The following is a 13,667-nucleotide window of genomic DNA, read 5'->3' as shown; positions in this document are numbered from 1 at the left end:
GGATAAAGTCATTAGAGAAACAACATGGGACACCCTGGACACTGGAACAGACACACTGGATAAAGTCATTAGAGAAACAACATGACACCCTGGACACTGGAACAGACATACTGGATAAAGTCATTAGAGAAACAACATGAGACACCCTGGACACTGGAACAGACACACTGGATAAAATCATTAGAGAAACAACATGGGACACCCTGGACACTGGAACAGACATACTGGATATAGTCATTAGAGAAACAACATGACACCCTGGACACTGGAACAGACACACTGGATAAAGTCATTAGAGAAACAACATGGGACACCCTGGACACTGGAACAGACACACTGGATATAGTCATTAGAGAAACAACATGACACCCTGGACACTGGAACAGACACACTGGATATACATGTAGTCATTAGAGAAACAACACGGCACACACTGAACACTGGAAGACACACTGGATATACATGTAGTCATTAGAGAGACAACACGGCACACACTGAAACAGACACACTGGATATACATGTAGTCATTAGAGAAACAACACGGCACACACTGAACACTGGAACAGACACACTGGATATACATGTAGTCATTAGAGAAACAACACGGCACACACTGAACACTGGAAGACACACTGGATATACATGTAGTCATTAGAGAAACAACACGGCACACACTGAACACTGGAACAGACACACTGGATATATACATGTAGTCATTAGAGAAACAACACGGCACACACTGAAACAGACACACTGGATATACATGTAGTCATTAGAGAAACAACACGGCACACACTGAAACAGACACACTGGATATACATGTAGTCATTAGAGAAACAACACGGCACACACTGAAACAGACACACTGGATATACATGTAGTCATTAGAGAAACAACACGGCACACACTGAAACAGACACACTGGATATACATGTAGTCATTAGAGAAACAACACGGCACACACTGAAACAGACACACTGGATATACATGTAGTCATTAGAGAAACAACACACACTTGTTTTTAACGTGAGAGAAAGACGACAACAGTAAACGACGACATAAAGCGGTTCTGTTCTGACCACTTGTTTGCAAGATAAAGAGACAAAGAATGACAGAAACAAACTTTTCTTTTCTCCTTTCCTTACTCTGATGTTCCAACTTTCAAACAATAACCAACACACCCTAATGACAGGTGTTGCCTTTACCTGGTCAAAGCCGAGAGCTGAGTGGCAGCAGCCGAGACATCCTGCTCTGCACTGAAACCACCTTGGGCTTGCTGCATGAACGAAGTGGACTTGTCTTCCTTGGAGTTGAGAACATACTGTGACTGCAACACCATCTCGGCAGTGGGGCGAAGGTGGTGGACATGGGATGTCAGACTCTTCACTAGGCTCAATGCTGGGGGCTCCTGTCAGAAAGTTCATCATATTCACATGTTCGGGAGGAGAGAAATTAAATGATGAAAAAGAATTCTTTACTATTTCTGTACTATGACAACATAGATTCAAAAGTTATGAAACTGAGGCTGGTCATATGCTGACAGAAGGACCCAACAGTCATTTTAGTCCAACACAAACGAAACAATCCATGATTCGATCCGACAAAAATGGCTTCTAGTTCACACGGTTCCTCAACTGTACGTGTGATGATCACGTCACTTCTCATTTAGACGTTCCATTGGTTACACAGTGTTTGTCAATGATAATAATACGAGAATTTATAACGCGCACATATCTCACCACAAGGCGACTCAAGGCGCATCAATCACTGATGATGATCGCCACCAGCATTATTCAATTGTACATGTATTTTGTCACTCTGTGCCACACACCATCCAAACCTTTTAGCCTTACCAATCTGATTTTTAAAAGATCCGGTGAACCATCTGGGTTGATAGAAGCAGGATCTCTGGGGTATGTGAGCTGAAACAACACGTACAATCACATGTCATGTTCTTTCTGTGTTTTTTGTTTTAGCACACTTTCAGAATATCAAGAGTATACTGAAAAAATAGCTGCACCCCCCCCCCTCTTTTTCTAAACTTTTAAAGCAAAACAAAGGAAACCAGTTGAACACAAAAATGGAAGCAACTGAATCTCTTGATGCTGCATGAAGGCAAGTGAAATGTACAAACCCTACATGATTGGAGATGTACCCACAGTAAGACATAAGCAACCACTTTAATGAAGTTGTGGATTCTGCTAGGAAAGCAAACAATGATTCAGTTAGGTTGTATCTTTTTTAACCTGGCAATATAAACTATATGTAAAACCTTTGACTTCGTGTCACCGATACATTTTCGGTTACACAAATGATCCTGCGATTATGAGAGTTTTCCCCATCCCAGAGTTTGTTTTGTTTTGGCTTGCTTTGAGTTTGTTTCATTTTATTTCTCAAGAGCCAGGACGAGTGGATGTTACAGAGGTGCCTGCCATGTGATGCCCCTCCAATGAGAGGACACCTCCCACTAAAGGACACTATCTGTTCTCCCTTTGTCTATTATCTGGACGTACCTGTCATGACAGGCCACATACAAAGTAGCAACAATTTTGGGTGGTCCAGAAGGTGACCTGTCATGACAGGCCACACACAAAGTAGCAACAATTTTGGGTGGTCCAGAAGGTGACCTGTCATGACAGGCCACATACAAAGTAGCAACAATTTTGGGTGGTCCAGAAGGTGACCTGTCATGACAGGCCACATACAAAGTAGCAACAATTTTGGGTGGTCCAGAAGGTGACCTGTCATGACAGGCCACATACAAAGTAGCAACAATTTTGGGTGGTCCAGAAGGTGACCTGTCATGACAGGCCACATACAAAGTAGGCAACAATTTTGGGTGGTCCAGAAGGTGACCTGTCATGACAGGCCACATACAAAGTAGCAACAATTTTGGGTGGTCCAGAAGGTGACCTGTCATGACAGGCCACATACAAAGTAGCAACAATTTTGGGTGGTCCAGAAGGTGACCTGTCATGACAGGCCACATACAAAGTAGCAACAATTTTGGGTGGTCCAGAAGGTGACCTGTCATGACAGGCCACATACAAAGTAGCAACAATTTTGGGTGGTCCAGAAGGTGACCTGTCATGACAGGCCACATACAAAGTAGCAACAATTTTGGGTGGTCCAGAAGGTGACCTGTCATGACAGGCCACAAAGTAGCAACAATTTTGGGTGGTCCAGAAGGTGACCTGTCATGGCAGGCCACATACAAAGTAGCAACAATTTTGGGTGGTCCAGAAGGTGACCTGTCATGGCAGGCCACATACAAAGTAGCAACAATTTTGGGTGGTCCAGAAGGTGACCTGTCATGACAGGCCACCTACAAAGTAGCAACAATTTTGGGTGGTCCAGAAGGTGACCTGTCATGACAGGCTACATACAAAGTAGCAACAATTTTGGATGGTCCAAAAGGTGACCTGTCATGACAGGCCACATACGAAGTAGCAACAATTTTGGGTGGTCCAGAAGGTGACCTGTCATGACAGGCCACATACAAAGTAGCAACAATTTTGGGTGGTCCAGAAGGTGACCTGTCATGACAGGCCACATACAAAGTAGCAACAATTGTGGGTGGTCCAGAAGATGACCTGTCATGACAGACCACATACAAAGTAGCAACAATTTTGGGTGGTCCAGAAGGTGACCTGTCATGACAGGCCACATACAAAGTAGCAACAATTTTGGGTGGTCCAGAAGGTGACCTGTCATGACAGGCCACATACAAAGTAGCAACAATTTTGGGTGGTCCAGAAGGTGACCTGTCATGACAGGCCACATACAAAGTAGCAACAATTTTGGGTGGTCCAGGTGACCTGTCATGACAGGCCACATACAAAGTAGCAACAATTTTGGGTGGTCCAGAAGGTGACCTGTCATGACAGGCCACATACAAAGTAGCAACAATTTTGGGTGGTCCAGAAGGTGACCTGTCATGACAGGCCACATACAAAGTAGCAACAATTTTGGGTGGTCCAGAAGGTGACCTTTCATGGCAGGTACCAGTGTGGTAAGATCACTTACATATACAATGAGGATGCCAACGCAGTACATGTCAACAACACCAGTGGGTTCGACACCAGCAGGCAAGGCCAACATCTCTGGCGCCATGAACTCGTAACCGTTGGGCGATGTGTACTTGTTCCTCGCACGGTCAGCCTGGCAGGCAAAAAACAGTGTCGATGAACTTCTCCTGACAATAGGCAGTATTTAATTACTGAATGCCCCATTTTCGGCACTTCCGTCACCTCAGGGCTATTACGTACTGCAGGCCAATAGCTCAGTTTGTAGAGCATCAGGCCTCTCACACACAGCTAGGTTAGAAAACAGAAAACATAGTAGCAAGGGGAGGGGGGGGGGGTTTAACATGAAGACACTCAGTGCACCCGGACAGTGTTTGTTTGTTTGTTTGTTTGTTTGTTTGCTTAACGCCCAGCCGACCACGAAGGGCCATATCAGGGCGGTGCTGCTTTGACATATAACGTGCACCACACACAAGACAGAAGTCGCAGCACAGGTTTCATGTCTCACCCAGTCACATTATTCTGACACCGGACCAACCAGTCCTAACACAAACCCCATAATGCCAGACGCCAGGCTAAGCAGCCACTAGATTGCCAATTTTAAAGTCTTAGGTATGACCCGGCCGGGGTTCGAACCCACGACCTCTCGATCACGGGGCGGACGCCTTACCACTAGGCCAACCGTGCCGGTCCCCTGACAGTGTGGACAATCTCCTTTCACTTATCACTCCAGTCATTGCTTGACTCACACTGATGTGAAACATACTGACTACAAAATTAATAGTATACGTCTTCCCATACATACAAAGGCCCATAGGGAAAAAGATCAGCTGACATTCTAGCATGACAGAAGTCTTCAGCTAAGTTTGTTTTTTCTCAGAGAATCACGCTATTACTTCTGACTCACAAAACTTGTAATATTATTAAACACAGCTTTCTTTAGCTACAACAATACCTATTTATCAGTATGCTTGCACACCACACAAAATCCTGCTAAACCATGTACAAGAAAACTTACCGATCGGCAAGAGAGATCAGGGGGAAGTAAGCTGGCAGTGCCGTCAGGATGATGCAGAATGCTGTACGGATTTATCTCCCCATGCAGCACTTTCTTGCTGTGCAGTGCCGCCAGCGCCTCACACACAGACTTCACGATTATGTGGTTGTGCTGTGGAATGTGATCATCACACTGTTCATTTCAAATGATATAGAGAAGGACATGAACAGAATGTGTGTGTGTGTGTGTGTGTGTGTGTGTGTGTGTGTGTGTGTGTGTGTGTGTGTGTGTGTGTGTGTGTGTGTGTGTGTGTGTGTGTGATGTTTTTATTTTTATTTTTTTTGCTTAACGCCCACCGACCACGAAGGGCCATATCAGGGCGGTGCTGCTTTGACATTTAACGTGCGCCACACACAAGACAGAAGTCGCAGCACAGGCTTCATGTCTCACCCAGTCACATTATTCTGACACCGGACCAACCAGTCCTAGCACTAACCCCATAATGCCAGACGCCAGGCGGAGCAGCCACTAGATTGCCAATTTTAAAGTCTTAGGTATGACCCGGCCGGGGTTCGAACCCACGACCTCCCGATCACGGGGCGGACGCCTTACCACTAGGCCAACCGTGACGGTTGTGTGTGATGTGTGTGATGTGTGTGATGTGTGTGATTGTGTGTGATGTGTGTGATTGTGTGTGATTGTGTGTGATGTGTGTGATTGTGTGTGATTGTGTGTGATGTGTGTGATGTGTGTGATGTGTGTGATGTGTGTGATGTGTGTGATGTGTGTGATTGTGTGTGATTGTGTGTGATGTGTGTGATGTGTGTGATTGTGTGTGATGTGTGTGATGTGTGTGATTGTGTGTGTGTGTGTGTGAACAGGGGCATGCATGTATATAGTGTGGACATTCTCTCTGAAAAAAACACCAGGAAAAATATGTCAAGTAAATTGACAAAATATCATGAAAGAGCAGGAGTGAGATGAGCAAGAGAGGTACACCACATGTAAAACAACAAAATACAATCAACTTTATACATTGGAAAAACAATAAAACGGAGAAGAGCTCAAGCAAATGCAGACATCAACAAAAGGAAATAAACAAGAAATAAAAATAAAAACATCAAACGCAAACAGAAGCTTAACATTTTTTTACTTACCTCAGGGTCCGGCTTTCCGTATTCTATATGGTTTGCCAGAATCTCTCCTCTCCCTCTGTCAAATCGGAAGTAGCCATGGCGGTTATTCTGAAACGATAAATAACATATCAGGCCTTTCACACACAGCTAGGTTAGAAAACGGACAACACAAAGCAAATACCAGACCGTATTGTTGAGAAAAAAAAGTATCGTACTTTCAGGACTATAAGGACTATAAGGCGCAACCTTTTTTCCTCAACTTTTACCCCTGTGCCCTATTGACCGGTATCGCCTTGTGTATGGCGAGAGAAGAGAAAGATGTACACACATCGCTATACAAAACACCAAAACACTCCCTCTCTAGTGATATGCATGTTTCTGCTTCTTTGACCTGGACCAAGTTTCCTTTCAGACATCCAAGGAGTCAGTCTCATAGTAAAAACTAGGTCATTGACCCGGGTCAGAATGTCAGTGTCTGTAAACTAGGGCAGGCAGCTGGGCTTAGCTGAAAATATGGTCATTGGCCTCAGGTCACAAGGCTAAACAGCTCTCAGAATGCAGCCTGTTTGGTCTCACCGCACATCGTGGAGAAAACGTGTTTTCACTCTGTACACTTCCTTTGACTTTAATCTTATACACCGGAAGCGCCCATTGTGTGGATTTTTCTCATTTTAACCTTAAAATTACAACAAAGCGCCTTATAGTCCCGAAAATACGGTAGTTCTTTTAAATGCCAAGAAACTCATAAGCAAACATCTAGGACAACGAAACATCCAGTCTACCACTTTCTGACAGAAAGATTACACTATGGTGCAACTACTCGATTTTTTCTGCCTGCAGGAGTGAAGATAGTATTCTTGTTCATAGATTGATAATGAAATATGTGGCCACAAAAACAACTACATTTGTACTACCTTGTCAAAGAAGACAGCAGATGGATGCAGCAGAGATGGATGTGACATGCTGGTGTACGCCATCAGTTGTGCCAGGAAATCATCTCGACCCATATGATGACCATCTGACAGCAAACATTCCTGTCAGCAAAAAATCCAATTCAACAAACACATAAACAAACAACAACAAAACACACAACTTTGTGAGTGTATCACAGTACTACAGACAATCTAGCCTGGCCTAGGGGACTCTTGTTATGCTGCACAGGACCGAAACAACTGCACACACACACACACTACCCACCATGATAATGATGTCCTGTCCAGCAAACTTGGAGAAGAAGAGACGAGCTTTGGAGCCTGGCACAGGGGTGAGGTTGTAGTGGTTCACCTCGTGACTGGCTTTCAACAGGCCCTTGTACTTCTGCAACACACAGTATGCTATGTTGCAGTCATTTTCTACAGACCCTTGTACTTCTGCAACACACAGTATGCTATGTTGCAGTCAACACACAGTATGCTATGTTGCAGTCAACACACAGTATGCTATGTTGCAGTCAACACACAGTATGCTATGTTGCAGTCACAGTATGCTATGTTGCAGTCATTTTCTACAGACCCTTGTACTTCTGCAACACACAGTATGCTATGTTGCAGTCACAGTATGCTATGTTGCAGTCACAGTATGCTATGTTGCAGTCACAGTATGCTATGTTGCAGTCACAGTATGCTATGTTGCAGTCACAGTATGCTATGTTGCAGTCACAGTATGCTATGTTGCAGTCATTTTCTACAGACCCTTGTACTTCTGCAACACACAGTATGCTATGTTGCAGTCACAGTATGCTATGTTGCAGTCACAGTATGCTATGTTGCAGTCACAGTATGCTATGTTGCAGTCACAGTATGCTATGTTGCAGTCACAGTATGCTATGTTGCAGTCATTTTCTAGGACGGTGAAAAGCAGTTCACAAGAGCTCCTGCAAACATCCTAAACCTGTACAACACAGAGGGCTGCAGCACTGGGGTGATTGTGTCAAATAAAGAATAGCGGAGTACGTACTCATAGAGAAAAAAGAAAGAAAGGATACACATTTTTTCAGCAACACTCCCACTAAAGAAAAAAAAAAAAAAAAAAAGAAGAAAAAACCCCGCACACTAACAAAAACATCTTGTTCATGTTTCCTCATACTTTTGATTATTCTCTTCAGCAAACAACCTGACTGTACGATTACTTCTAATCCAACTCTCTTTCCATCATATCCAAACAAGGGGAAAAAAATCACAATGTTTCCTTTTCCCCACATTGTCCATGTTGTGATGTGTTCACTGTGAGGAGAACAGTTCATACACTAACAAGACTATAAAATAAGTCGCGCAAGGCGAAATTACAACATTTAGTCAAGCTGTCGAACTAACAGAATGAAACTGAACTCACTGCATTTTTACAGCAAGAGCGTATACTCGTAGCATCGTCAGTCCACCGCTCGATGCAATGGCAGTGAAATTGACAAGAAGAGCGGGGTAGTAGTTGCGCTGAGAAGGATAGCACGCTTTTCTTTATCTCTATTCTTTTTAACTTTCTGAGCGTGTTTTTAATCCAAACATATCACATCTATATGTTTTTGGAATCAGGAACCCACAAGGAATAAGATGAAATTGCTTTTAAATCGATTTTGGAAATTTTATTTTAATAATAATTTTTGTATTTTTAATTTTCAGAGCTTGTTTTTAATCCAAATATAACATATTTATATTTTTTTGGAATCAGAAAATGATGAAGAATAAGATAAACGTAAATTTGGATCGTTTTAAAAACAATTTTTTTTTTTTTTACAATTTTCAGATTTTTAATGACCAAAGTCATTAATTAATTTTTAAGCCACCAAGCTGAAATGCAATACCGAAGTCCGGCCTTCGTCGAAGATTGCTTGACCAAAATTTCAATCAATTTGATTGAAAAATGAAGGTGTGACAGTGCCGCCTCAACTTTTACAAAAAGCCGGATATGACGTCATCAAAGATATTTTTCAAAAAAAAGAAAAAAACGTCCGGGGATATCATTCCCAGGAACTCTCACGTCAAATTTCATAAAGATCGGTCCAGTAGTTTGGTCTGAATCGCTCTACACACACACACACACACACACACACACACACACACAGACAGACAGACACACATACACACACACACACACACACCACGACCCTCGTCTCGATTCCCCCCTCTACGTTAAAACATTTAGTCAAAACTTGACTAAATGTAAAAAATGACAATGTTTCCTTTTCCCCACATTTTGCATGTTGTGATGTGTTCACTGTGAGCAGAACAGTTCATACACTAACAAGACTATAAAATAAAAAGTGAAAACTTATCCACAAGGAAGATGATAACCAAACACTGACCAGCTGTACATCAAGCCCGCAGTCAGGGTGGAGAGCAAGGAATTCTGGGAAGTGACTGTCCACCAACATCGCTAGCGCTGCCTGAAACGTCAGAGATAGAACCACTGTAAAGCAACTGTCAGTATCACATGTCTAGCGCATTCTGAAGTTGACCAGGCAAAGCACACAGAGGATGTCAAAATATAACAAAACACTCCGACTTGGATTTGTTCTTAAGTCTTTTTGATATCCTTGTAATATTTTTAATGAAAACACAACGCACTCCCAGAAATGAACTGTGCTTATGGACACATGATAGAAGTAATCTATCAATATGAACTTTTTTTGTCACTGAGAGGCCTTTTACAAGCTCTTAGGAGAAAAGCTTATACCGTTGATTTTGTTTCTTGAGCACTTGCTATAATAATTTGGTTTAGCATTCTGCTTGTACTGGGCCTTTCTCTTGATCTCATTAGAAATCAGGATCAAACAATTACCACGGCTGAACAAACAGGTGACACAGAAAAGTGAACCAACTCACCAGTTCTTTTTCTTCTGCTATCAAGGCATCATGGATCTCTAGCTGGATGTTGGCCACATCCTTCTGTACTTCCTCCATCATCTCCTTGTCTTCATTCTGCCAACATATACACGTGAACTGGTGCAATGGCAATGTCATACAAACAAAGATAAATACAACATGCATTGAGACCATCACTCCTGAAACACACACCCACATTTCCAAGTTGTTATGATTTAACAAAGAAATGAATTTTTCTGATGCGAAATTCAAGACCTTTACAGATCAAAAACACTCACTTTTGCTGAAGCATTTCATTTATGACAACCTTACAAGACAAAGAATACTCAAAGCTAACTGCCATTAGAAACTTGTGAGTTCACCTTTTGGAAAATGTTGTTGTTGTTGTCAAGGGCAAGATAACAATAAAAATGTACTCACCAGAAACATGGGGAGAAAAAATTCAAAAAATGTCAGACCAATTTTGATGAATGTCTTCATTTTTTTAGGTCAGTTTAGCATACTTGCATCTTCTGACATAAAAAAACACCTGCATACAGACAAGTACATCTAATACAACACTCACCTCCTCACCAGCATACAGACAAGTACATCTAATACAACACTCACCTCCTCACCAGCATACAGACAAGTACATCTAATACAACACTCACCTCCTCACCAGCACACAGACAAGTACATCTAATACAACACTCACCTCCTCACCAGCACACAGACAAGTACATCTAATACAACACTCACCAGCATACAGACAAGTACATCTAATACAACACTCACCTCCTCAGCATCATGTTTGTCTGCCAGCTTGTGGCGCAGTTTGGACTTGAGCGAGCGCAGCGTTTGGCGGGTCTCCAGCAGTTTGTCCACCGTGGGAGCCTTCTCCAGCCACTCCTCCATGCCGCTCTTCATGCTCCGGAACTCCGTCTCCAGGCGGATATAGTTGTTGACGCACAGGATCTCCGCCTTCAGGTCCCGATGCACGGCTTGCACCAAGGCTGAGATGAAGTGGGCTTCTGTGCTGCCCTCCTGTGAAAGTACACGCCACAAACTAGTAATCCACTGTATTGACAGGAATACACTCGTAAGATTAGTTCATCTCAAAAAGGACATGTATCGATTGGAGATTGGATTTCCCTTCTTCGAGTCATGTGACGTCAGAGGCCTACAAAACTTTATAATTGGGCGTTTCAGGTTGACCGAAACTTTAAAGGAACCACAAAACACACGTCATGTGTTTGATTGCATGTGTGTGTGCTGTTCAATGTCAAAACAACAACAAAGTCAGTACATGACGTGTGTTTTGTAGTTCCTTTGAAGTTTCCGTCAACCTGAAACGCCCAAATATGAAGCATATGTGTTTGATTGCATGTGTGTGTGCCCGGGCTCGTTCAATCGTCAAAACAACAACAAAGTCATAGTACCTGAAAGGAATTCGATCGATACATAAATGTTATTTGCGTGTTTGACCAAAATATGACATTTTACACAGATCTCGACAGTCATTGTTCACCTCGACCGCTATCGCGGTCTCGGAGAACAATGACTGTCTCGATCTGTGTAAAATGTCATATTTTGGTCAAACACGCAAATAACGTATATTGTATAGAATTAAAGAAGCAGAGGAGGAAACAAACAAAGAAACAAAGAAACAAATGTGTACATTTAAGTACGGTAAACAAGCCAATTGTTGGTGAGCATCATGCAAAACATATAAGGAAGGAGCAGAGATGTTTCACAATCATAACATATCCTAAAATAATTAATTTTCAGCAGAGAAGAAATGAATAAAACTCAATGCTTCCCACTTACCACACTCTTGGCTGCAATCTCTTGCTGCATGGCAGCACAGTACTGTTTTAGCCGAGAGGAGAGGTCAAGGTCACATTCCATGGCGGCAGCATCCGCTGACAGTGATAATTTCTGTAACAATGATAAAGATGCCCAATACATTAGCGCTATGCCAACAATGCAAAGCATTTTGGTGCCTTGCTACAGCAGACTCAAACTTTTGTTATGGATTCTTTGGGGGGCGGAGGGGATCGACTGCCAAGAAACGGCACAGGACTTTTGAAACAGAATCTCAAGTCTAATAAGATACAAGGCCGTTATAAACCCTGACATACACCCTGACATACACCCTGACATACACCACTACCACCCCCCCCCCCCCCAAAAAAAAAAGGAGTATGATTCATAAGAAACTGAAGTCTGTTACCTTCCCTATGCTGCTGAGCTGAGATTCAAGCTGTTCCTGTTGCTGGTCTGTTTGAAGTCGTGTCTCTTCAAATTCCTTCTGTTTGTTTGCCTGAAGCAGTAAGTGAAAATCACAAGTAATTATATTTGTAAATGAAAATTGGAGAAAAACTCATGCACACACAATGATGCAAAAGTGTCAACAAATGCAAGAAATGAATTCGAACTCAAATCTGAAATACAAGCGAGAAAAATGCGTTAACTATTAAAATTAATATTACTATTAGTATCGTTATTAGTTTTGTTTGTTATCCACTCAAGAAAGTCCCACCTTGAATTCCTCATACTGTGCGACTATAGTTTTGAAATCTGAAGAGGATTCAGCAGGAATGTTGAAAAAGTTGTCATAGTGCTGCATCAGCTTCTCACAGCATTCCTGAAAAACAAAACAGAAATAAAACACATTCAAATCCACTCATTTAATCGTGTCGTAAACTGTGTTTTCAAATGAATTTTGACTTCAGTTACAATAGCGCAACCTTCACCCTATCTCACACCCAAAGCACACACATATACATGTACTCAAAAGCACGTCGTAACAAAAATTCCTTCAAAAGACAGAGATAGATGCAGCAAGAACAAAACCTGTGTGGCACATCTTTTATTCAGTACAACTAATCTCACCTTACCTGCCACAGGATTTTACATACTCCTCATTGAGACCCATGGATGTGACACCATATGCAGCCTAAAAATGGTTTCTGTTTGTTCAATATGTTAACATCACTTTCATATAGATTTTCCATTGTTCACACTGAAAACATTGTTGACACTGGAAACATTGTTGACACTGGAAACATTGTTGACACTGGAAACATTGTTGACACTGGAAACATTGTTGACACTGGAAACATTGTTGACACTGGAAACATTGTTGACACTGGAAACATTGTTGACACTGGAAACATTGTTGACACTGGAAACATTGTTCACACTGGAAACATTGTTCACACTGGAAACATTGGAAACATTGTTCACACTGGAAACATTGTTCACACTGGAAACATTGGAAACATTGTTCACACTGGAAACATTGTTCACACTGGAAACATTGTTCACACTGGAAACATTGTTCACACTGGAAACATTGTTCACACTGGAAACATTGTTCTTAACCCCACCACCTCCTTTTATGTACATCTTCACTGATCAATGTCCAACCTTTTGTTAGAAAAAAAATTAATGTAATTTATTCTGCTTCTCACCGTGATACTCTTGGCACGTTCAGTAAATGGTAGGCCCTCCATTTCTGTGATGCAGGCAGTCAGTTGTTCAAACAACGTTTTTCTCGTGGCATCTCTCTCCTCAAGCTTTTCCGTGGATATTTCCTGAGAAAAAAAAACATTGAAAAAACTTCAGCAGCTCAACTCATGGAATTGGAGACAAGCTGCTCAATTATTTCCCAAACCCTCTGGACAAGACTCTTTGGCACGCTTTC

General features: G+C 42.2%; 1 protein-coding gene across 3 annotated transcripts in view; it reads right to left on the bottom strand.

The window, feature by feature from the left end:
* LOC138960304 (serine/threonine-protein kinase 31-like) overlaps window positions 1-13,667 on the bottom strand; it is a 36,612-nt gene that overhangs the window by 2,727 nt on the left and 20,218 nt on the right. For all 3 annotated transcript variants that reach the window (XM_070332145.1, XM_070332147.1, XM_070332148.1), the window contains 14 exons: window positions 13,435-13,557; window positions 12,501-12,605; window positions 12,192-12,281; window positions 11,786-11,896; window positions 10,754-11,002; window positions 9,977-10,072; window positions 9,457-9,537; window positions 7,356-7,475; window positions 7,073-7,192; window positions 6,180-6,266; window positions 5,044-5,193; window positions 4,027-4,161; window positions 1,854-1,922; window positions 1,206-1,408 (listed from right to left, as the gene is read on the bottom strand). In XM_070332145.1, coding sequence (XP_070188246.1) covers window positions 1,206-1,408; window positions 1,854-1,922; window positions 4,027-4,161; window positions 5,044-5,193; window positions 6,180-6,266; window positions 7,073-7,192; window positions 7,356-7,475; window positions 9,457-9,537; window positions 9,977-10,072; window positions 10,754-11,002; window positions 11,786-11,896; window positions 12,192-12,281; window positions 12,501-12,605; window positions 13,435-13,557 — 1,739 coding nt within the window. The remainder of the gene's footprint in view (window positions 1-1,205; window positions 1,409-1,853; window positions 1,923-4,026; window positions 4,162-5,043; window positions 5,194-6,179; window positions 6,267-7,072; window positions 7,193-7,355; window positions 7,476-9,456; window positions 9,538-9,976; window positions 10,073-10,753; window positions 11,003-11,785; window positions 11,897-12,191; window positions 12,282-12,500; window positions 12,606-13,434; window positions 13,558-13,667) is intronic.

This window comes from Littorina saxatilis, linkage group LG2 (genome assembly GCF_037325665.1).
Source record: "Littorina saxatilis isolate snail1 linkage group LG2, US_GU_Lsax_2.0, whole genome shotgun sequence".
NCBI lineage: Eukaryota > Metazoa > Mollusca > Gastropoda > Littorinimorpha > Littorinidae > Littorina > Littorina saxatilis.
This window is presented reverse-complemented; position numbering and strand designations above follow the sequence as displayed.